This window comes from Amphiura filiformis, chromosome 2 (genome assembly GCF_039555335.1).
Source record: "Amphiura filiformis chromosome 2, Afil_fr2py, whole genome shotgun sequence".
Taxonomy (NCBI): domain Eukaryota; kingdom Metazoa; phylum Echinodermata; class Ophiuroidea; order Amphilepidida; family Amphiuridae; genus Amphiura; species Amphiura filiformis.
Window position 1 is genome coordinate 70,577,843 of NC_092629.1, and position 26,157 is coordinate 70,603,999.

At 35.7% G+C, this 26,157-nt stretch overlaps 1 protein-coding gene across 1 annotated transcript in view; it reads left to right on the forward strand.

Annotated features, from left to right (window-relative positions):
- Positions 1 to 26,157, forward strand: part of LOC140146567 (uncharacterized) — a 385,394-nt gene that overhangs the window by 348,016 nt on the left and 11,221 nt on the right. Inside the window, exons 6-7 of the mRNA XM_072168440.1 lie at positions 22,594 to 22,670; positions 23,294 to 23,407. Coding sequence (XP_072024541.1) covers positions 22,594 to 22,670; positions 23,294 to 23,407 — 191 coding nt within the window. The remainder of the gene's footprint in view (positions 1 to 22,593; positions 22,671 to 23,293; positions 23,408 to 26,157) is intronic.

The window sequence follows — 26,157 nt, forward strand, 5'->3', positions numbered from 1 at the left end:
ATTCTGATCATGTGCAAAAATAGTGTAAAATTCAAAATAGTCCCAATATAGCCATTTTTTGAAGCTCAAGACATGCACAGTCTCTCTAAAATCAAAACCGTGTATGATGCAACTGCAATTTTTTTCAGCTGTGCCCCTGAAATTTTATTTTGTCCCCCCGAATCAAGAAAGCTGGCTACACCTCTGATAGCACCTGGTCAGTAGTTCCCCCAAACCATTCTGAAATTATCCAAGAATTAAGCACAATAGTCTGCCTAAGTGCTCCATAACTGATTAGCAAGCATAAATGGGTCAATTTGATAATCATAGCTAAGGCGATGTAAAACACATCCAGTTACATTACAGGTGTAGGAACTTTTGAAGTTGGGTGAGTCGGTCAGGATCTTTTTTCTTCTTAAAAGCTAAAATGACCCTAAAATATCATTTAAAAGCTTTTTATCTGATCATATTTTGCAAACATATTTTGAAATATTTTCCAGTCAAAATCAATGCATTTTGGCCAAAAACAGCTGATTTACATGATTTAGCATAAATGTCAATGAATCAAGCAAATCACTTCATGATGCAGGGATGTAAGTTTTCAGGCTTTTGCCTGAATTCAGCCTTTTTTTGTTGTCTAGATTTACGCAATTTCTTTTCAGTTCGTTTTAGGTCCATTCTGGTCATTTTTACCCTGTTTTTCAGGTTAATTTAGGAATATTGTCAAATGTGGACTTTCATCCCTGATGATGGCCTTCAAGAAATTTGGGGTTTTTTTCTCAAAACATGGAGCAGTTTAAAACTTAAGTAGAAGCAAAAACCAATTGCAAGAAATTACAACATGATGAATGATGTTTGCATTGATTCATGTTAAATATTATGTCAAAATTTATTGTCGTCATAGTGAAAAGGTCTCAATGTTGATGACATGATTTGTGTTAACATGGTTAAAAGGTTTGAATGTGCACACAGATGGTCCTGCCTGCTTGGGATGTTTGTCACGTTCTGTACGTAATATGTAACGCCATCATTTTTTTTATTATTTATTAGCTTGTTCATTTGTTTGTTTGTGCGTTCATTGGTTTATTAATTCATTCTTTCATTCACATTCATTCAGTCACATTTATTCATTCATTCATTCATTCATTCACATTCGTTCATTCCACACTTCACATCCACATTCCTTTCACATGTTATAATTTGGTCCAATTTTTAGCTCACTAGACCCCTTAAAATGTTGGATGTTACAGTTCGTCAAGACCCTGTGAAAAAAAATAGGAGTGATTGCCGAATAGGGTGCAACTCTAACTTGCAAGACTGTCCGACTAACCCTAAACCCTAACCCTAAACTAGGACTAGACTCAAGTCTAGCAACTTGCACCCTATTCGGTAATTGTACCAAAAATAAAAACACTATGATTGTCAGGCCCCCCAGGATTTTTTGGTGGGGGGTACTGATTTTGAAAAAGTGGACTTTTTCCAAGGGGGGGCAATTTTGTGAAAAGTGGATTTCCTTCCCCAAATTTGGTCTTTTTTTGTCCAAAAAGCTTTAAAAATCCAATTTTTGGCTCACTGTGCTTAAATTTTTTAATTTTTTGACTTTTTGTATACTTTTTGCATATTGGGGGCGCACCCCTGGCTATGGCTCTGATGATTGTTTCTGTCAATGTCGGACTGAAAATTTACCAGCTTAAATGATGTGTGCAAAACTGAAGGCCGGTATATTTACTATTAATGATAAATGAGACTAAAATATTTTATGTCATGTAAATAAACAAGAAAACAATCGTTTACCAGCTTAATACCAGTCTAATCTTATGGTTTGGTGTTCTTCTGTATTCAGCCACTAAAGCAATGTGTGCCTTAGTAGAGACTCATTCATGCCTTCCCACGATGCATTGTGTTAAATTACATTACTCTCTTTTCAATAAATATTAAAATGCAGTTAGGGACAAAAAATCATTTTTGACTGAATAAATATTCAGTTGAATATGATTTGAATGTTGCATCTTTTTATTTTGTCAAATGTTTTCAAAAGGATGACATCTTTGTCAAACGATAGAATCTGCAAGATATACACACAATCATGATATAATCCATTAGTCCTAGGTTGTAGGGGATGAGGCTGTGGATCATAAAGTGTACTTCATAAAAAAGCACTATTATACCCTGGTTTACAGAGGCACTGGAATAGTGGCGTAGTCAGGACTTTTTCAAGGGGAAAAAGGGGCACGGGCAACTTTCTAGGGGGAACTGTAATGAAAATTGTCAAAAAATGGCTAAAACCACATAAAATCTCTAAAAAAATGTCTAAAAATATTAAATATTAGGGTGGCCAGCATTCCACTGTCCACAGGGAGGGGTAAGACCAGGGGAAAGCCGGGGAGGGGTAAGACTTCTCACATGGGGAAGCACTTTGCTACGCCACTGCATTTGAAGCTATTAGAATGGTTCATGATGGGAAGGTAGATCCTATGTGCATTGGTAGTGAACAAGAATAATGCTCCATAATAATATATCATGACTACAGGCACAGACAAGCAATTTTTGACATTCTTTTGTTTTTTGGAATAGGTGGTTTGCACAAAATGTGTATTCTCCATGGACATTTTAGAGTTTTCACATGTTCTATTTAGTATTAAAGGTGCACTACCCAAATCATCTACCAAATCACTCAAATCTGCCACTGATAAAGCTTTTTCAAGTGCAGCTCCAGGTCTATGGAACAACATACTCATATCCATTTATCCAGCTCACCTCATAGGTTCAATAAAAAAATTCCTTTTAAAAGGGAAAGTCAGCTTCAATGTAGAAGAGGTCTTGTAATTAGTTTGGCTGGAAAGCATTTCTAAGATTTTTGGCCCCCACACATATGTGGGGCTTATGTTATCATCCAGATGGTTGCCTGCTTCTTTGCTTGTTTGCTTCTTTGTTTCTTTGTTTGGCTGGCTGTCTGGGCGGGAGCAAATTCATTAATCCACTCTGCAGCTCCAACGCAGTAACCGATCAACTTCATTATTATGTTTTCAGGGTTATTAGGAGTTAAGAAAGCCTAATAATGATAATATTGGATGAGCTTATTTAAGCATGATACCATAACATATCGGGATTCATCATACAAATATCGAACTCGCCGTTGGCTCGTCCGATATTTTTACGACTCATCCGATATGTTATGGTATCATGCTCAGCCATCCAATATTATATCAAACTTGGTATGGGGATAGGATGTGGTAGCTTCATGTGCTGTATAGTTTTGTGTCATGTTATTTGCATATTTATGAAAATTAATGAGCTTATTTGCATATTTTGCCTAAATTTTAATTAATCCACTCTGCAGCTTAAATGCAATAACCAATCAACTTTAAACTTGGTTTGTTACCCCCCCCAAATATTTTGCCAGGGGATGGTCCATACAATCAACCCCCCTATTTGCCCATTTTGGCCCCAAAAGTGCAAATTTTCATGAGCTTTGCACACATTTATTCTACTTTCTATCGCCAAAAGGTGCTGGATTCAGTATACTTCAAGAATTTTTTCAAATCCCATCCCATCAAAAAGAAATCTATGCCACTGGTGAAATTAGGACATGATTTCTCTTGAATCCAAAAAAAAATCAATATTGAACAAACACTTAAACTATTCTAGTTGGTAAAATATTTATGACCAATACATGTACTTAGTATGTATTTGAACTTCATGTTTTGTTCATAAAGATTAAAAATTGTGCAATAAAAAATATTTGTGTGTATGGATTGGAGGCTACTGTAATCGGAGTGTAAAATTCCACGATTTTGATCGTGACTTTAGATACAGGTCCAAATAGCTGAAGGCTACACAATAACATGGTGTATAAACATTGCATAGGACTGTGATATCAAATAGTTGGTAATTGAGAACCTAGATTTCCCTGTTGTATAAATAGAAAATATCTGGCGGAATTCTTGTAAAATATTAAAAATTTAGTCTTGCTTTGTGATATATTTTTTTAAAGGAGCACAGAGCACATTTATTGGCAACATGTTATTTTGAGCCAAGTTGTCATAACTTTTAAGCAAACTAACAGAAAGGCAGACAAACTTAATCATGTATAATATTTAGGGATCATCTTGGATGGTGGTCTTGCAGTTTGAACAGTGGCGACACCACAGAGGGGCAGGGGAAAATTCCCTAGGTCCCAAAAACCTTACCCCTACCCCATGCCCCCTATCTGTAAAAGTCCAAAAGTAGGAAAATTCCCATTTTTGCGACAGTTTTGTGACAAATTTGTAGATTTTTGCACCCCTCCCCAAAATTTACTTTGCCCTCCATGCCCCCCTCCCCCATTTTCCTGGTGCCGCTACTGAATTTAAAAAGAATTCTTTTGGATTTTTTTCTTTCCTACCAAAACAAAATTTGTGGCTACCACAAATTTTGTGTTCCCACAAAACCCTGGGAAATGTTGGCAGACCTATAAAGTTTGAGATAAAAGCATTTTTAAAAAAAGATTATATAAAACATACCATAAAATTGGTCATATGTTTGAAATTGACTTTCAGGTATTATTACTTGTGGAACCTGTTGTACTTATCAAAACACACATGTATTTCAGAAACATTTGAGAAATTCATAGTTTTATTTCTCAGCAGACAAATAATGTTGACTTTCTGGGAACAATCAAACAAATCTGAATAAATGTCACAACTGTTTGTTTTTAAAACAAAATTTAAGATTTGTGAATTATTTGACACATTGCAATTAATATTTTACAGTTCATGACAATTTATTCTTTAAGGGCTTGGATAGCAATGTTTGGACAGTATCTTTTGTGGGACATGAGAGCACATCAGGCATATCAAATTGCATTCTGGATACGAAGAATGTCCTTCTGATATCAAATAATTTAAGATTTTTTAAAATTTTGCAATATAATAGTAATACACATTTTATGTCAAATGATTAAAAATTGATATTTTTGATATTTAACAGTCCTCAAAGTAAACTTTATAGATCTAATGATATGTATTTAAAGTACCGCCACAATCAATTGAAAATTTTTACCTTTTGTATTGAAGATATGGATTTTTTCCCCAAAACACCAAAAAAGTTTAGGTCTTTTTGGGAAAAAATGTATATCTTCAATATGAAAGGTCTAAATTTCAAAATTTCTGGGAACTGGGTTCCCACGTTCTTGCCCTTTATGCCCTATTTCTCAGTATTGGGTTATTCTGTTTGAAATCTGTCATGCGTACCCTGTGGAAGATTTGGTAAACGTCTTCCACAGATCAGAGGGAGTATGTTTTTCAAATGGAATTGGCTAGGGTTAATTATTTTGTAAACCATACTCCCCCTGTATATGGCTTTACCTATATCTTCCACAACTGGTGTATTTTAATTGTATAAGTTACCCAATTGTCTATTCTGTTTGAAAACCTTACTCCCTCTGTGGAAAACTAAATCTGCCACAGGGGGTGTGTATGAATGAATTATTTGTTCAGGTTCTGACAACCCTGGATAACCCAAGAAAGCCTCTATTGAAGCTTATTTCCATTGGGGTCCTTTTGAACACCGGGGCGGGTTGGGAACAGTCAGGGGTTAACACCCTACTCTTTTCAAAACTGGCTGCGAAATACACGTACAGGTATGGCTCTCTGCACACGGGACAGACGACTTAACGTCCCCTCCGATGACGGAGTACTTTCATGATTCATTTACCCAATTCTAAATGAACCATGGGGAGAGCGGAAGTCTGAATTTAATATACAGAAGTTGCCAATTAATTTCAGACTTTTTTTTTCAAGTCAATATCCCAGCAAATCACCACCGCCGGGAATTGAACCTGGGACCTCATGCACTAAAGGCAAGTACCCTAACCATTGCGCCACGCTCTCCCTCATGTGGAAGGTGTGGATGTCAAATGGAATAGCCTAAATTTTACATAAACCATTCAAAGAACTTTTGATAAATTTCTATTGTATCATATCTTTGACACTAATACACATGGTACAAAAACAAGTTTGGTATCATTTTCAAACCTATTTACTCTATATCAAATATCAGAATGTTGGCAAGTTACTGGTTTTGTGAAAATGTGTTGTCCGCTATGTTTCCATAAGGAATGACTAGTTCAAACAACATAGGTACTAGCTAGTCTCTATGATTTAGTTGAATTGAAGTATTAATATAATCCATTTTCTTGATGTTTTAGATGTGGACAAATTTAACCATTTATTTTATATCAATAAAACCAATATATTGTTATCCTTTTGATAAATATTGAGTCACCTCATTGAAGTCAAATATTTTAATTTCTTGATTAAATATAAGAAGGAATGAATATTAAATCTTTTTCAGTTGAATATCAAGGGTTTTCTGTTTTCAGTTGCTCCAAGTACTCAATAAAAGCAGGAGGGGGCAGAGTGCCCCCACGACAACTTTTACCGGGCCGGCAAAGTCTATAATTTGGACACATTGCTTACGACTTTTCAAAGAAATTTGGGACCCTCATGCACCATAGCAAAAGTGCAAATGTTAAGCCAAATGTAACACAATATGCTTGGGTATAATGAGCATCCCGCCAAAAACTGGTTTTGTTGCAAACCCCCTTATATCAGTGATTTTTTGATGTGTTCTCAAAATTGGGTAAGTGGATGTAAGGGGTTTTGAAACAAAGCTCTTCATATGCAGGCCCGTACGCAGGGGGGTTCGGGGATCACAAAATATGATATAGCACCCCCCCCCCCCCGCAAATTTGGAAAAGTTTACAAAAGTCCCAAAATTTCAGAATTTGCGAGTGTAAAAAAAAAAAAATCAGGATTTTAACGCTTTTTGGACAAAAAAGGTCCAAATTTTGTCCACTTTTCACAAAATCGCCTTCCCCCTTGGAAAAATGTCCACTTTTACAAAATCAGCACCCCCCATGAAATTCTGTGTACGGACCTGGGCATATGGACACCTTTATCCAAAATTTTTAGCAAATTTTTAAATTGGGCTATTTTCCAAAAAAATATATAAAAAATAGGACAATTTTGAAAAAAGTAACCCATCCATGTACCATAATTGGCCTATTAAGAGGTCATTGATATATCAAATGGTGGGAAATGCAACTCATGTTAGCAGCACGTCCTTGCCTTGAATAGTATAGCAAGAGAAGAATTCAGTATAGTCATACTATAACAAGATGAAATATGAAGGCCTACACTTCAACTCTGAACTGCCGCAAAACAATTTAGGCCTACTGATGAAAGAAAAAAACCATAAATGTCAAATATTGTGTTGTAATTTATTTCTTCGCTGATGACATTTATCATAATTGTGTTAACAAACAAGGAAGTAAATGAACCCAAACAACTGAGATACATACAAATCTGATGAATTATTGCAGTTAAAAATGTGTGGTGAGTCTCATTGTTAGGCTTGACAGGCCTATTTATCATAGAGGCAATATCGCTACCAGATACAACAACCTCATCTGCAGTGGCAGAGTTTAATAACCTCCATTAACAAGTACAGCTGAAACTTGACCTCAAGTTTTGGAGTATATGAGTTTATATACCAACGCATGCAGAGGTCATTTGTGAGTATACAAACATGTTAGTGTTGTAGAACGATGCCGTGGTAGATGGGATTGATTGAGATTTGCTTTCCAAGGAATCGGGATCATGTAGGCTTTTTATAGTGGCATACTATGCAACTGGTGAATTTTACACTGCTGACAGTGGTTGCGCCAGGAATGGGTTAATTCAGTGGCGTGTCCAGGGGGGAGCTTTGGGTGCTGAAGCCCCCCGCACTTTGTTAAAAATCATGTAAAATCAGCCGTTTTTTGGCGATTTTAGCCATCAAGCCCCCCACATAAATCTGAAAGAGGGGCTGAGCCCCCCGCAGGAAAAGATCCTGGACACGCCGGTGTAATTTTTGTAAAAATTTTGCGCCAAATTGCTGCAAAAAGTGGAAATGGTCATAATTTTAAGTTTACGGGGGGAATGGGGACAAGAGTTCTGACTAGGGGGCATTCCCCCATGCCCCCAGTGGTGCCACCACTGACTGCTGATTTCATGGAACCAGCTCAGTTCCTCTTACCGTGATGCCCTCAAATAGCACGAGGATGCCACATAGCTGTGAGCCACTGAGCACCAAGCTCACCAGGGCGAGAGGACAACTGGGGAAATTTGTACTGCCTGTCACCTTGGCACTGAACAAGTGCTAGATTTTCACATTTTTCAGCTTTGTACCGATATTGGGTTTTTTTTCATGGCAGTGAAATAGTGCCACTTCCTCCCACATTTCATATGCACAGTTTATCCCTTACATATCCTGTGTCTTGAATAGCTATTGTAGTGACCAAAATGTTGAAATAATATTTTTGATTGCTTATAGGCCACTGTTTTGTCAAATTTTTTGTTTTGTTTACAGCTCACAGGGCCTAAATACAAATTTGATGATAATTTTGCCAAGCAAAGCAATCTACAAGAAACATTTTGCATACAAACATATGCAGCCAGAGGTTACAGGTGGTATAAAAATCTCAACTTGTTTTGAGAAAAGAAGGGGATAAGGTCAAAACGGGTCCAAATTTTGAGAATAAGGCCCATTTTTTTCACAAAATTCCCCACCCCCCCCCCTTGGAAAAAAGGGTCCACTTTTTTCAAATCTGCAGCCCCAAAAACCTGTGTACATGGCTGTCTATAGGTTAATAAGACAGTAGATACTACCAAAGCAAAACATTTTATTTGGTAGGGCAGACATGTAGGTATGCATGATTATGCCCAAGCTATGAGTGTTTATTTTAATGTTATCTAGCTTGCCCAGGATGTTAACTTTCAGTACGGAGGTACAATTTCCGTACAGGGTGCACTTTGCACATAATTCACTTTGCCCCCCCAAGCCACCCCCTCGGAAAAACATTGCCATCCCGCCACTGCTCATGAACCTGTCCACGGACCAGGTCAGTTTTCAGGAAACAGATTTGGTGCTCACATAAGCACATACATGCTATGTGTCAATCATGTTAAGTTTACATTCATGGTTTTGTATTCCGATTTAAGGGATTTCCCCTGAAAATTTCTTTTGTAACTTTTTATTACGTTTTACGCTGTTTGATTTCGACTTCACATTCTTTTCATAGTGTTCCACTTGGTTGGTTGTGTTATGGTGAGTTTATATCATGCTGGATCTCCAGTTAGTACTAAAATGAATGATTAGTATTGAGCCATGTTTCATTTAACAAAACTTGATAATATAAAAAATATGTTTAATCCCAAAAAAAAAAGTAGTGTTGTATTTTTTCGGAATGAAGGAATACTGCATTTTTGCTTGTTTTGTTTTGTTTTTTTAATCATCAGGAAAAAGTTTCAACATCGACACACACCAAAAAAAAATGGGCCACTATGCAATAAAAAAGATATCCCATATCTGCACAGCATCCGCAAAGCACTTTGGGCTTTATCCACAGGAAGCTGAGACTTACATTCTTATTCTAATCAAGCAATGCAAAAATAAATTGACCCACTTTTCTCCAGGGGTTAACATAATAAATGGGTTTATTTTCAGACACCCACAATAATGTTATTGGGGTTCATTTATCGATGATTCTTGGAATAGTTATTAAAGCAAACAAGTCTCTACAGAATCTTGGGAAGCCCCTTTAACCCTAACACCCTCTACAGGGATTTAGCATAGATGTGCTCTATTTATTGCCAGCCCCACCAGCTGGAGGGGCAGGCACCAGGGCCGGATTTACTTTTTTGGGGGCCCTGAGCCAGGCCAAAACTTGGAGGCCCCAATCTCACAGTGAGGAAGGCATGTGGTCAAGTGGTGAAGTTTTGGTTTGGGTATGCATTACCATTTAGAGGGAGATTAGCATACTATTCTACCAAGACATTTGCGCGCGAAAAATTGTCAATTTTAGACTACTTAAGCCCAAAAAGAACATGAATTTTGCTATATAACGGGCCACTGCACATGAAGCATGAAGCGCACAAAATGTTGTAATTTTACCCCATTTTGGCCCAAAAATGGTGTTTTTTTCGTGAAAAAAGGAAGATGCACAGGACAATTTAGGGGGCTCCCAAAATCTGGGGGCCTCAGGCCAAAATCTGGGGCCCTGGGTCCGGGCTCATCTGGCCCTATGGTAAATCCGGCCCTGGCAGGCACCCAGCCTATGTGGTTCTGAAGGGATCAGTGATGAGCAGGCTGAAGATGAGGGGGGGGGGGGGAGTGTGCAAGCATTGTATATACAAGGGCGCACACAAGGGCGCACAATGTGGCAGGACCAGGGCAGGGTTTTCAGTTATGGCAGGCGACCATCAGGCCAATGCAATGTTGCCTCTTCTTGTGAATATACCTTCAGAATCATCGTAAATGTGGTATATACGTAGCCCAACTGTGTTTTTGGCCACATTTCTGGTGGTCACTTGGGCCTGATTCTTTAAGGAGAAGGCTCAGAGGTGCCCTATTTGTTGCCCGCCCCCTGCCCGCTGAATTGGAGGTAAACGCATCCCAAATAGAAAGTATCCAGTTTAATTTTGGTCCATAAATCAAAGATGGGGTGTTAAATCAAAATCTACCAAACGTATGTTACAGATGAATGTATTCCGCACAGTTTGATACCTCATTTGTCCAAATCGATGCAGAATTGATGCCACAGTGATCTTTTAAATGTAATCACCCCAATTTTAAAAGTTGCAATAATCGTAGGGCTGCTAAGAATACGCAATTGCGTTATTTGCGCCGCAATTTGCGTATTTTGGCTCCAATTGCGTTTTTGACATTTTGAAAAAATCTAAAAAAAAAAAAAAATTTTTTTTTTTTTTACGATTTTAATTTTTTTTCCTGCGGATTTGGAGAGTCACTGGACCTAACATCAAGCGCTACCATCATTAAAAAAAAAAAAAAAAATTGGAAAAAGATACAAAAAATTACAAGTTTGTATCCAAATGGAACCAATCTGTAACTTGTGTTCACTTCAAAATCTATCTAAGATACAGACTTGTGTACAAAACCAATGCATTTTATATCTTCAATAGACTATGCAGTGAACACAAGTTACAAATCGGTCCCATTTGGATACAAACTTGTAATTTTTTTGTATCTTTTTTCCAATTTTTTTTTTTAAATCAGCCACAAATGATTGCAGTACCTCACTCAAGGTCAAGGGACTCTCTAAATCCGCAAAATATTTTTAAAAAACACAATTTTTTTATTTTTTTTTTTTAATTTTTTTTTTTTTTTTTTTTTAATTTTTTTTTAAATGATGGTAGCACTTGATGTTAGGCCCAGGGACTCTCCAAATCCACGAAAAAAAAAAAATCGCAAAAAAAAAAAAAAAAAACCATTTTAGATTTTTGATTTTGCGTTTTTGGCGGGAAATCGCGGATTTTTGCGTTTTTTTGCCTCCAAAATCGCGTATTCTTAGCAGGCCTACAATAATCCCTATTGATGTGGTTTTCCTGCTTCTCAAGATTCTTCATAAAGGTACAGAGAGAGACGGTCTAAAGTGCGCTTCAGACTCCGCATTGTACGTACAATATTGTATGTACAATATTTTTCGTGACGTCAGAAAGTATTGCACGTACAATAAAAAGTATGTACCGGGAAAATATATATTTTGCCACAATCATTGGTTGCTTAATTGATACGGAGTTGCCAAATTTCTAAGAGTGGTAAATTTAGTGCAGTGTTCGTGCACGGAATCTTTTATGTCTTCTTGTATTCAACTGTACTTGAATTATTATATAATCAATGGGCACCTTTAAAGTTAATAATATTAATACTGATATTAATATAAAAATATTAAAATTGTAATAATAATATAAATGGCACATTCAGTTCTTATTTATTTATTTATTTATTTATAGATTTATTTATTTAGGCCTATTTGTTTATTTATTTATTGATTGATTGATTGATTGATTACTGATTGATTAATTGATTTAGAGATTCATTTATATTGAGTCATAGGCCCTATATTGATTTATTCAGTTTCTTAAGTATTATTTGTAGGCCTGTAGACCCGGATGCAACGCCTATTAATAGTAATGCGTTGAGATTTTAAAAAGTAATATCCGCCTTTATTTCTTTCTTTTTGAAATGATATACTCGTTACAAAAACAAATCGGCATGGAAAACATTTTTTTTTCGTCAGAGGCAGATATTTGGTCTAATCAGTGTAAGCTACAAAATAGACGATCTTTTAAAATCATTTTTAAATGGCTTTTTTTTTCAACCTTATTGTTTGTATTTTTAATGTCTACACAATCTGACAATGTCCCAGCTTATACCTAATGTGAATCGAGCCATTTAACATGTGCTTGTAGGACAACGATTTTGAATTAAACATGTTAATTGTGATATTTTAATTCCCCTAGAACACAACAGTTAAGCGTCAAAAATTGTAAGTGGGCTTTCTTTTATTTTACCTCATTATTTCGTTAAAATTACTCGAAAACCCTCCTAAGAGTTGTTACTAATAAACATTTCATAATTTTGGGCAAAGAATAGCCAAATAGTTGACCGAAATCGTATATTTGCACCAATATTGACTGAAATCGTATATATTAGCATTACCGTCCCTTCGTGGCTTTATTGCACGCCAAAGTGCTGCTAAATGTGAAACGCGATTACTTAAAATATTGAAAGAGTTTCAACTATACGAACATATTTCTGAAATATGTCTCTCTGATTGGTTGATTATCAAGAGGATTACGGCATCCTCAAAGCCTCCTGCTGTAATTCTCTATTCGATATCTATTATAGGACCGATCTTTTGAAATCCATACAACCGTGTCAAATGAAATAGTCTCGAATCATAATTTGTGCACGATACAACGTTGATAGGCCTACCGTCGTCAGATTTGAATTTTATTGAAAATAGGCATAAATTACATTGAACAGGTTGAATGCTGGCAAAAGTAGACAAAATAACTATGGGTCGAATTTACATTAATCAGTGTCCTGGGCCTGGGTAACATTTAGGACTCCTTCGCATTCTAAAACAATACTTCACCAAATGTCCTTGCTTTCATTTTCTCATTTAATTTGTTTTAATTTTAATTAATTTCTTTATCCACTGGCTCTGTGGTAAATCCGGTATTGCCAAATATTTCTCGTCCGTTATCCGTGTTAATCTATTTATTTATTAAAATGCACCATCTATTAAATTCCTGTAATACAATGTATAGGCCTAGTGTATTTGACAACAAAGTTGTTTTTATTTTTGATTGGAATTTGGGGTTCCAATTTACAAGTGGTCTGTTTTTACACGATTTCATATATAAAATATGTTTGGGCATGGCGGAATTAGTATATGATTAAAAATAGACATACTCTTAGGCCCCCTTTTTAATGTGTGTACATTATTAATATTAATATTAATGTACAAAATGCAAACGAATGTATATATATTTGATTGTTTTGTAAACATTAAATTTGATGTTTACTCATAATTATGTCTGGAAAGTCAGGGATAAAACTAAGGAGTATCGGTATTTAGTTTCCTGGGAAAGTGGATCAGATGAGCAGTGAGTAAAAACATTCCCTCTAAATGTTTATTTTATTTTTATTTTTAATGAATTTATTAGGCCTACTGGTAAAGTGCAGAAAAACCTCCAAACGCACTCTAGGATTTTTCATCAGCAGCAGTAGAAATTTCTCTTGCATAGATTTTCGGGTGACCTCGCTTGGATTTAGCAAACAATGAACCGTCAGGGTTTTATATTATATAGCGCGTTATTTAATCTGATTCAACTCGTGCAGTAGCGTATATTTATTGGACGTGCAATACTTTTTGACGTCACGAAAAATATTGTACATACAATATTGTACGTACAATACGGAGTCTGAAGCGCACCTAAGACTGTTTGACCTTCACTTCATGTGTTGCATTCAATACAGATACTCTTTTACTCCTTCCTCAATGTTGTACCCTTCACACTTCACAGTCAATATCTGGTATGTCCTCCTGCTGCATCAATGACTGCCAGACATCTGCGGCGCATGCTCTTAATCTATCGCTACCCATATTGAGTAGCAGGACCAAATCAATAGGAATTTACTGCAACTTTTAAAATTGAGGTGATTGCATTCTCAAAGTCATTGTGTCATCAATTCTGCATCGATTTGGACAAATGAGGTAACAAACTGTGCGGAATAAATTCATCCGTGACATACTTATGGTAGGTCTTGATTTAAGACCCCATCTTTGATTTATGGACCAAAATCAAACTGGATACTTTCTTTTTGGGATGCGTTTATATATCCACCCTGCACATTTTGAAGGGCTCAGAACCAGTGTGGGATCAAGTCATCATCAAAACATGACATGGCTTTTAGACCAAAATGGAAAGAAAATTAATGTAATAAAGTTTTGTCATGGTACCAGCTGGTCATGGCTAAAAGAAAAAGTTCACTATCAATTTCTTAAAAAAAGAGCCAAAAATTTTTAGCATTTTTTCTGAGCATTGAGTCACAAAAATCAAAGTCTAAGTATTCAAAATCTTTTGAGTATAATGTGGAAATTTGTGTAATGAAACATGTCTTTTCCAAAAATAAGAATGCATGAATTGAAATTAGACTTCGTACAAGTCTTTAGACTTGATTGTCACAGCATGTGAAAAACACCCTAAAAATGCATGTTTTTGGCTCTTAATTAATCAAATTGACCAAATAGTGAAATTTAACTTTAATTGCCAGTTAGAACTAAACAAATAATTAGGATTAAGCTATGTTTCATTTCGCAAAACAGGATAATGTTTTTTTAATACCAAAAAATTAGGGCTATATTTTCAACATGTTCAAGAGTCCACATAATGCGGCTAATATATTGACCATCATATTACCACTATTACCCATATAATAATTGACAAATGATTATTATTATCCAGTTATAATTGGCATACAATGATAAGTGTCACAAATAATGGACCAGTCTAACGGTTCAAAATATCTTGTCAAGCGGAAATTTGTGTGACTTTTTGGTGAATTAAACAAGTGGTATGGAACGGCCAAGTGTGTTCAAGTTGCTCTCATAGTTCAAGTCACAGTTCAATAGGCATTAGGATTCTTAATTGAATTGTGCCTTCTGGAGTTTGAATATCATACCTTTTTGTGCACAAAATCACTTTTCCCACCAGATAACCTATGTATATTATTGTAATGTGACTATGGAGATGAGACTGCTGACTTATTGAATGCAACAGTAGCCAGTTCGTTGACATATTTGTTTTGCTTAGGTGACTTAACAATTAAAAAAAAGAAGGAAAAAAGTCAGTGATAGTTGTTTTTTGTTATTTTGTCAAATATTTTCGATTTGACTGTCATATGACCTTTTCCCTTTGGCTTTGTCTATAGACTGTATAATAATATTGTTATAGTCTATCTTAAAGGAAGGTGACCTGATATATTTGGAAAATCGAATTTAAACTTACCTATGTCATAAAATGTTGTCTCTTTCAAACATTCATGCTTTTAAAAAGAACACATAAATGTTCCTTGTAAATGTGACTAATTCATTGTGGAATTACTGACACTTATACAGCGTAATACTGATAGTCTACAGCAGGGCTCCGCCAAATAGCGGCCTTGCCAGCATCATGTGTGGCGCCGTGGCTTCCAGTGGCCTGGCGCCCGTTTAGATTTAAAAAAATAAATAAATAAACAATGCGATTCCCATGTTATCCTTGTAAAGACAGGCTAAAATAGTACAAAATGTTGCACCAAATGGCGTCATTTGCACCTCAAATTAAAAAAAAATCGATAGCTTCACAGGGGGGAAACCCCCCTCTGACTCCCCCCGCGAATTCGCAGCCATTAAGTGGTGCTTTGCAGTTTTTTTTAAATTTCATGTGGCGCTTCAACAAATCTATTTGAGGAAGCCTGGTCTACAGTGTTTTTATTAATGATAATCATCATGATCATTTAATAAATTGATATCAAATGAGAGATACTGTTTTTCTCATTAACATATTGAAATTAGGAGTTCCAAATCAGTGTATTTCCAAATCAGTGTATTTCCGAAGATATTATCAAAAAACTGTTGAATTAGTCTCAAATGTGGTATACCACAGTCAAGACTAATTTGTGACATGATCTGGTCCATTATGCGTTCATTTTCTAAAAACACCAAATGTCTAGCATACTTGGTTCTAAAGTTATGAAGCTTTGTGATGTCTATTTTCTTATGTATTTTATTGTTTTATTGTTATCTCCATTTCGTGTTTGCCGCCTTTGGCCCCCATGGACCAAATCTTGTCACATTTGACCTTTAAAGTGTACTGTAAAAGTTCAGACTCCAACTAAAAAAAACTCAGAAGATCAGTACAAATTTTATACTGGCGATCAAAATGAAAACAATAATGTAAGATTTATGACAATCTTTTTTTCGTTTTCGTTTTCCGCAAAATTAAAGGAGGATTTCGTGATCCTAGCATCCTCTTTTTATGACATTTTTCAGTAGATATCCACGAAAAAAGCTTATTTACAAAATTTCAGTTGATTCCGATTTTGCGTTTGCGAGTTATGCATGATTATGTGTATTACACTGCTCCATTATAGACAATGTGTTGTAATTTTCGTTCTGGTGCACAAGAACGAAATTCAAATTTGGCGATATTTTTGCTAAACGAATTAATCTGCAAGAAATATTTGGTACATAAACATTATGTTACCCAGAGGTATCAAGTGGTGTAAAAATCTCAACTTTTTTTGGGAAAAGTGGGGGGATGAGGCTGTGGATCACGAAATGCCCCTTTAACTAAAGAGAAATTTTGGTGCATGAGATGAAAAAGTTAATAAAATTTTGGCAAATATTGACCTACACGTTTTTACAAGTAAAAGTCCTATTTTAGTGATATTCAATTTTGTTTTGTTATTTTCTGTATTTCAGGCATAACTTTTTTTGTAAAAATGTTTCATAAGTTAACATTTGGCAATATATTTACTTCTGTCCAATAAGATTTGTAAGGAAAATAATGTGCATTTTGCATTGAAATAAATTTTTGCCAAATATTGTTGTTTTTTACTGTCAGATTATGTCCTCTTTTAATTTTTGGCCAAACAAATGAGGTAAAACAAGAAAATTGCAACTTCATCCCAGCGCCTATATCGTCCACTCTGTGTATCAGTGCATTGGTGAAAAAAACCAGGATCACAGTTTTATTATAATAAAAATTCCCTTTAAAAGGGAAGGCCAGCCTCAATGCAGAAGAGGTCTTGTAAATAGTTTGGGTCACCGTGAAAGGCATTTTTAGGATCACGCTTACATCCATGTTACATGACAGTTCACCAAACCATCAATGGTGAGAACATGCACACTGAAACAGCAAAAACATTAACTCCTATAACTCCTGTCAACTCTTTAATTCATTACTCCAAATTGTTCTGTATTTTTGTCTTTACTGCTTTTTACCCATGCTTATTATTAAAATCAAAAAATACACTGCAGTTGTTAGTTAATTCGCTATGTAAACTCAACTTACATGCACATTTTATTTTAAAATGATTTTATATTATTTCGCAATGTATACTTTACTATAAAGTAGATAGTGGCAAGCACATGATAAAGGACTGATCATTCACTACAATCTTCACTTTTAAACTGTATTTTTGAATGTGTTGATTGTTAGTCCGAAAACTCCTGCAAAGCTATGGACATGGCATCTTACCTACTCCATTCTGCAATAGTCTGCACTATGTGTTTTCTCAGTCTTCAATCATTTTGTTGAATGTAATTTTATGAATCAAATAAAAAAGATAGAAAGTGGCCCCACTTTAGTTATGTGTCATTTTACAGTATTTATAATTTATAATTTATAAGACAATAATTTATTTATTTTCTATAAGTGCATGTCAAAATATGGGATATATTGTTCAATATTATAGCTAGCCCCTAAAAACTTTATTTTCCATCGGATTTTTCCCGTTGAAAAGACAAAACTGATGTTAAAGATAGCAATAATATCATCAATAAAATTTTGAGTCAATTTTATCCATAAAACGATACAGGATAGGATAGATAATTACTTTGACTTCAATGTGGTCCATATAATGAAGATTTTGATTCTACAACATTATTAGATCTGTTATCAACATATCAATTATGCACTCACAGGCAACCAAACATCATGCTATGCTCAGTAGTCCACTGATATGACCTTGTTCCAGTGATCATTCCCCACTAATTACTAATTGTTGACCATGTCATTTTTTTGATATCACGGATTGCTGAACAAGTTTATGTTTATATGTGTAGGCCTAACCTATGATAACTTTTTAAGTCATAATTAATTCAAACATAACTTTGGCATTACTCAATCGTTTTCTTTCGTTGAAATGGCAAAACATACTTTCTTTCCCTTGCAAATCGAATTAGCAGACATCAAAAACATTTCCACCACAAGAAGTAAAAAAAATAATTCATACCAATAGAAGAAGGCTATAATCTTAGCTAATCTTTAGTGTACACAAATCCCATCTCAGAATTAGATACCAGCCCTATGGGCTGGCGAAAAAAAATAAAAAGATTCTTCTGTCGTTTGTTATTGTGAAAGTTACAAATTAAAAGTTTCAATGTGGAGTTATTTCAACCATCAATATATATTTTTATCATTGTTTATTATGTAGTAGTCATATATCGTTCGAATCCAATATTTGTCGGACTCGACCTAAATGGGCCGGTGTCTCGAAGCATAGCTAGTTTTCAGGCTTACGGTATATATAGCCATTTAATCCTAACACAATTTCACATGATCACATTCACATAGAAAGATAATCAATAAAATGGATCCACATTGGTAAACTAGCCTCTTGGCTTAGGAAGTCTGACCACTATAATAGCCAAGCTCCTAGAAATCGGATAAAAAGGACTCTACTCGAAGAGTCCGGTTCGAGTCCAGTCCAATTAAGGGGGTACTACACCCCTGGCCAATTTTGTGCCTAATTTTGCATTTTTCTCAAAAATTATAGCGCATTGGTGGTAAGTAAGATATGTATATTATAGGGGCAAGGACTGTAACTACTGCACTGAAAATTCAGCAACTCAAGGCAAGTAGTTATTGATTTATTGATCAAATATTGGTTTTCCCTCATTTTTACTGTAACTCCACAACTGTTGTCTGTGCTGAAATAAAATTTCCAGTGCAGTAGTTGTAGTCCTTGCCCTTATAATATACATATCTTAACTTGTCACCAATGCGCTATATTTTTTGAGAAAAATGCAAAAATAGGCACAAAATTGGGCAGGGGTGTAGTACCCCTTAAGCATGTTAAATCAATGTCCATTTTGATAGGGTAAATGCAGGGCCATCGCTAGAGGGGTGTGGGTGTGATATAACCAAGTTCACAAGGCCTGCCTAATATTATTTTGTCGACAAATTGTCATTATTGTCGGCAAAATCATGATGATTGTCGGCAAATTGCAATGCGTCATAGAAATTTGACATGCGTCGTAGAATTAAATGCATGTGTCTTCCTGATTGGCCCATGAGACATAACAATTTGGTTAAATGTCGAAAAAAAAGCATCTCCACCCCTGCCCTTCCCTTGACAGATTTTCGGCACGGTCAAAAAATATTTGGGATGCACAATTTCAGTCGACAAAAAAGGCCATATATCGTTCTGATTGGTCTGGCGACGACGGCCCTGTTAACATTTATCCATGTTAAGCATGTTAAGCATCATGTATACAATGCAAGATTTTGATTCTACAACATTATTAGATCTGTTATCAACATATCAATTATGCACTCACAGGCAACCAAACATCATGCTATGCTCAGTAGTCCACTGATATGACCTTGTTCCAGTGATCATTCCCCACTAATTACTAATTGTTGACCATGTCATTTTTTTGATATGCTGATTGCTGAACAAGTTTATGTTTATATGTGTAGGCCTAACCTATGATAACTTTTTAAGTCATAATTAATTCAAACATAACTTTGGCATTACTCAATCGTTTTCTTTCGTTGAAACGGCAAAACATACTTTCTTTTCCTTGCAAATCGAATTAGCAGACATCAAAACATTTCCACCACAAGAAGTAAAAAAAATAATTCATACCAATAGAAGAAGGCTACAATCTTAGCTAATCTTTAGTGTACACAAATCCCATCTCAGAATTAGATACCAGCCCTATGGGCTGGCGAAAACTCCTAATTGGACTATAGTCTTTCATACATCATTGGAGCTTACAATCATGCAAAATGAAAGAATTCCAGAAGGTGTCGCTGTGAGCCAATCACACATTATGGAAAGAAGACCAAGACTATGAAAAAAAACCCATTTATTGTGGTGTACCCATACCTCTTTGTAAACACTTCGCTTAATGAAGACACAGCTGCAACCAGTGGCATGTCCAGGTGGTGCTTTGTTAAAAATCATGTAAAATCAGCTGTTTTTTGGCAATTTTAGCCATTAAGCCCCCCGCATAACTCTGAAAGCCTCCCTGAGCCCCCCCCACAAGAACAGATCCTGGACATGCCTGTGGCGATGGTGTCGCAAGCTATGTCCCTAAAAGAAGAAGACCCTAAAAAAGCAACTTTTAAAGTAAATTTCAACACAACAGAGTCCAATATCAGTCTATACACTGCAACATTTAATGTAATATGTGACATGATCAAGGGGAATGAGTCACTTGTCGGCCCTGGTTGAAAATAACTTTACATTTGTTTCTAAAGAGGACATTTAGAGCTTTCAGAAACTGAAAACCCCATGTTGATACGACTTTTCTTTGGGAAGTTCCTTGATCAATCGCTGAAAACAATATAAAACAAAAGAATTTTAACACTTTCTTTGCCAATATCTCAAAATCAATATTAGCGACATCCGACTCATTTCCCTTCATCGTGTCACATATAGGGGCAGACCCAGCATCAAAATTTGGGTAACTAAACAATTTTTTTTAATGCATATTATTTCAAATACAAAATCATCAGGAAAATCATTAAATCTAACAAACGAGCAATGCACTTTTAAAATGCTCTTAAAAAATCTAAACCCATAAAAGCATATTTCATGTGTGACTATTTACCCTCAATTTTCATACTCATAGAAAGCGAAACTCAAAAAATACAAAAAACTGACTTTTAATACCACAATCATTGCCATTGAATGCATTTCAATGCATGTTATCAACTGGTCATTTGATGTAATCTCATGAGTGTGCATGGGTGATTTGATTGTGCATAAAGGAATGGAATAAATTTCAACTCAAATAGTAATTTTGTTTTGATGGATTTATAAAGGGCAATGACCTTATTGTCTGAAATTTATTCTGCGGTGGTCTACGAGGGTCATTCAAAAAGTTCTACCTTCGCTCTAATAACTTTGGTTCTATAAATGGTAGCTTTTTCAAACTTGGAGTAAGTATACCCATACATTGGAATGTGATCTACAAATGAGCTTTTTTGTCATTCCGAATAGTTTTGAATATTTATTCTTCCATCAACTTCAATTTATGACATCTGAAAAGACAAATCACTTCAATTTGGTCTATTCATGTCTTCTTTGTTGATATAGGCCTATGTACATAATTTTCTCCATTTCCACGGTGCTGAATCCCGATTTCATTATTTACTTTGCCTACACAAAGATATGCAAACTAAATTTGTTCCCAAGCTAAATAATACCCAAGGTTATACCTTGCACAATGTGACAGGGCAACTGCTTGAAGAAACTGAGGTATGAGGGTGGAAGCAGAACTTTTTGAATGACCCTATTATGCATTTACTGCGAGCCAAAATGTACTACCAATGGCAATAAACATGCTCATTTGTATACCTCATACAATATGTATTGTTTCTTCACACCAAATCACTTAGCACTTAATCCCATATAACTTTTGACACTTTATAAACCACTATTCATTAGCCTTATTGTGTTGGTAATATGTGACCTTAAATTTGGTAAGAACTTCAAATATGTTAGCTTTAAGGGGTGTACTTTAGTTAGAAAACACAAGTTGATTTGAAATGTTTTGTCTTTGTTTTCTGCTGTAGCCTTTCATTAAGTCTTTAAAATTACAGCTTGGGGTTCTTGGTGTAAAAGATGTATTTAAGAATTGTTGAAAGAAACAGATTTGAAAGATAATTCTGCTTTGGTTTGTTAATATTGGGGTTACTATCCGATAATATAATTAAGTAGATGAGATTTACTCTACAGATCAAATGTGATAGGGTCAAAAATTAAGTTTGTCCAACAAGACCTCTTTCTATTTTTTGATCCACATTTGAGTTCATTCAACAATTGTAGTATAGGCTCCCAGCAAACATGCAACATTTTACAGAAAAGGTTCAAAGATTTTAATAACATTCATAAGATATTTTTGAAAACATGATGCAAATTAACTGTTTACAAAATATTCTGCAAAAATGTTTGCCCAAAATATTTTACAATAATGTTTTTAAAATTTATGTAAACATGATCTTTATAATATTATAATCTGACATATAAATTTTTTCAATTAACGTTTTAAGAACATTTTTCGTGTTTGCTGGGTTGCTCATTTGCGGAAACAGTAAAATACAGTGAGTTTGAAAGCTTCTCTTGACCACATAGTTATTTTCCTCAATATCATAACATTCTTATTCTGGACCATAATTGATTATATTTTTTGTGATTATTTTTTATTTATCTATTTTACAGTCTCCCGTAACAAGTGTTGTTCAGTCAGCAGCGTTTGCTCTGTCAAATTTGGCAAGAGGACCTGGTGCCAATACAAAGTAAGTACTCAGCTCTTTTTCCTTCTTTTGTATTATTTTTTCCTCCTTCCTTCACTTATTTTCCTCTTTGTTTTTCTTTGTCCTTCACTTCCTCCTAAAGATGAGAGCAGCAAGGTAATTCTTGAGTAATAATCGTTCTATTGCCACCTTTCACCACCATTGTTAATGTGTTTATTCTATTCTGTTGTCATTGTTTCCTTCATAATCATCATCATCGTCATCATCGATATCATCATCATTGTCATCATCGATATCATCATCATTGTCATCATCGATATCATCATCATTGTCATCATCGATATCATCATCATCGTCATCATCGATATCATCATCATTGTCATCATCGATATCATCATCATCATCATCATCATCATCATCATCATTTCTATCACCATCATCATCTTTATTCCCATTGTCATCATCATCGACATCATTGTTGTAATCAACATTGTTGTCATCATTATTATCATCATCGTCATCATCATCTTCATTAATGAAAAAGTCCAAAGTTGCATTTGGAAAAGGCAGGTTTTTTTTTACAATATCAAAAACCCAAGGACATTTGCTGCTGACTGGTTGTTTTATTTTCTTTTGTGTAAAATATTGTTATGCTGTGATTACAGGTTGTTAATTGATGCTGCTATCGCTCCCAAATTATTACATCTACTAAGCAGTTGCCATGACAACTTGGACTTACTCTCTGAGGTCTCCTGGGTGCTCACCTACCTGACAGCAAGGTAAAGAACAAAGAAAAAGAGAAAGTAAAAAAAAAAGAATAAAGATAATGCATTACTAATTTCACCTCTCTGTTACATGCTTTTGACACACCCATGGTTGCCAAAATATTTCAGCCCGAATCCTGGGTTAAATAATTAATTGAAGTCACCCAATTTTTGTCTTAACAATTGTTTTCTATATGACATGAAACTATACCAGAAGTGGCGGGAGCCAATGTTGAAAAGTCACCCAATTCTTTTCTTAACTATTGGTTTCTATGGGACAGGAAATTATCACAAGTCACAGTGAAACCTGCAGAAGTCACCTAATTGGGCTAATAAATCACAGGTTTGGCAATCCTGGACACACCTGTCATCTCATAACATGAGCTGCTTGCAACACCTACAGAACAGTGTAGAATGTATTATATACACTGTAGCAGTGTTCGAATTAAGGAAAAATAATTGGTTGTCCCACGGACAACCAGGTTACAATTTCTGGTTGTCCGTCTAAGTTTTTGGTTGTCCGTATATTACCAGCTAAAAGATACACATACAAAGGTGAGTTTTGGCTACACATTTATGGTTGTCCGGTGGACAACCGAATCAGTAGTTTTGGTTGTCCGGCGACTTTTTTAGTTGTCCCGGGCAACCGGACAACCAAAATTTCGAACGCTGCACTGTAGGTTGTCAAATTGAAGCCACACCCTTAAATTACACAGTTACACTTTCTTATGACACTTATTTAATGATCAATCACCTGTATAATTGTTCAAATGGTCTCATATTATGTTTGTGTGCACCCACTCAGATCTTCAAATGACCCTCCTGTCTTATATCCTGTCTAATGCTGGTTTCATACTCTCTCCTGCTTGCCGCTGAGTGGCGTGACGCTTAATCTTGCCGATTGCACTTTTCTGCAACTGGAGCAGCACATCGCTGAGCGCGGCAGCGGCATGACTCTGAAAGCCAACTTGCCGCTCAGCACCGCTCCAAAATTGTATTTTGTTCTCATTCGTCACAGCGGCACTGCTCCGAGTTGACTTGCATTCAACTCCCAGCGATGCTCAGTGGAGTGATCGATATATCGTCTTGCTGCTGGTCACCACTAGAGTTTCTGGTGCAACTGCGCAGTGAAGCAAAATAATCTTGAGAGCAGCAATGCGGCAAAGCTGCATGAAAGTATGAAACCAGCATTATAATCAGTAATTCAGCTCTATTGCTGGAGAGCACAAGTTTCCTGCTGCAGTTGCCAAAGCATGGAATGGTCTAGCACAATAGGGGTGATTCATTAACTAGAGCAGTTCTTGTGAGGGGTTTGAACCGAATGGCTTTTGCAGTTTGCATTTATTAGGGTACTGTTCGGAAGCGCTTATTAGGGGCACTTATTTGGGGTGCTTATTGGGGGCAGTTTATTAGGGGGACACTTATTAGGGGGTGCTTATTAGGGATGTTTATCAGGGACCAGGGGGTATACAGGGATGTGATGCTCTAATGGGTGGCTTTTTTGCAAGAAATCAATAAACATGTGTCCTGATTTAAGAAAAAAATCCTTAAAATGGGTCCTGATTTGAGAAAAATTGGTCCAAAACTGTCAAATCACCAGTTTTTTATGTAAAAAATCAAACATGGGTCCCGATTTGAGAAATATAATGGGTAGGGGTTGCAGAGTTCCAGCGGCACACCCCTGTCAAAATGTAATTTGGATCAGGGAGTGCTTTTAACATATTTAAGAAAATTAAAAATTGGAGAATGCCCATTTAAGGTTAGTCGAAAGGTTTTTCATGCGCTTGATTTCAGAGGGGCGTAAGTTCATAACAGAAACAGCCATGCAGAAAATGAACAAGCGTAACGGGAGGTAAGCCTACTTTAATAATTATAATAGAATATCGATCCACGGTCAAGACATGAAACTTGGCTCAGCTCGTGCCCGGAGCTTGTGATGCGGCGGGGGGGGGGCACAGGCCGTTTTCGGCAACTTTCATGAGGATTTTATAAATTTTAAAATCGATTGGGGGCACTTCCTCTGGCCCCTATGCCCGCCCCATGAAGATATGCCACCGTCTAGAAAATGTGTTGATATTAAATTTATAGAGCCTTGATATCTTTGATGAAATAAATAAATAACATCAATAACAACATCACAAAGCAATTATTTGTAAATTGAATTTGGGAATATTCAACAAGACAGACTTAGCAGGCCTACAAATTTCTGAATTATATAAAGTGAAAAACAATCAATCACTGTAGTCAGCGAATCAATCAAATATACAAAAACTATACAAGAAAGGAGCAAGAAAGAATAAAGAAATAGTGAATAAAAAAGAAAGAAAGAAAGAAAGAAAAAAAAGAAAATGAAAAAAGAAAAGGAGAAAGAAAAGAGGGAAGAACAGAAGTAAAATGAGAAAAGAGGAAAAAAAGCGAAATTTCAGCCACACGGGACTCGAACCCACAAAAATAAATCATAATAGATTCAAAGTCCAACGCTCTATCCGCTCGGCCACACACCACCTTACGCAATTGATTGTCCTCAAAGGGGATATATAATTATAATTTGACGCAATGACGTGATTACAATTGCGTCCGCATAATGGCTCTTAGAATAAACACACGTCGGCGCTGAAATTTTGGACGAACCCGATGGAGAAAAACCTTGTTTTTTGCAAAACTAGCTTCAATTTGGAGTGAAAATCAAATGGAATAGCAATTGGCAGAATGTTGAGAAATAATGTAGGTATTCAGATGTCTAAATTAACGTCCCGTAATCAAGA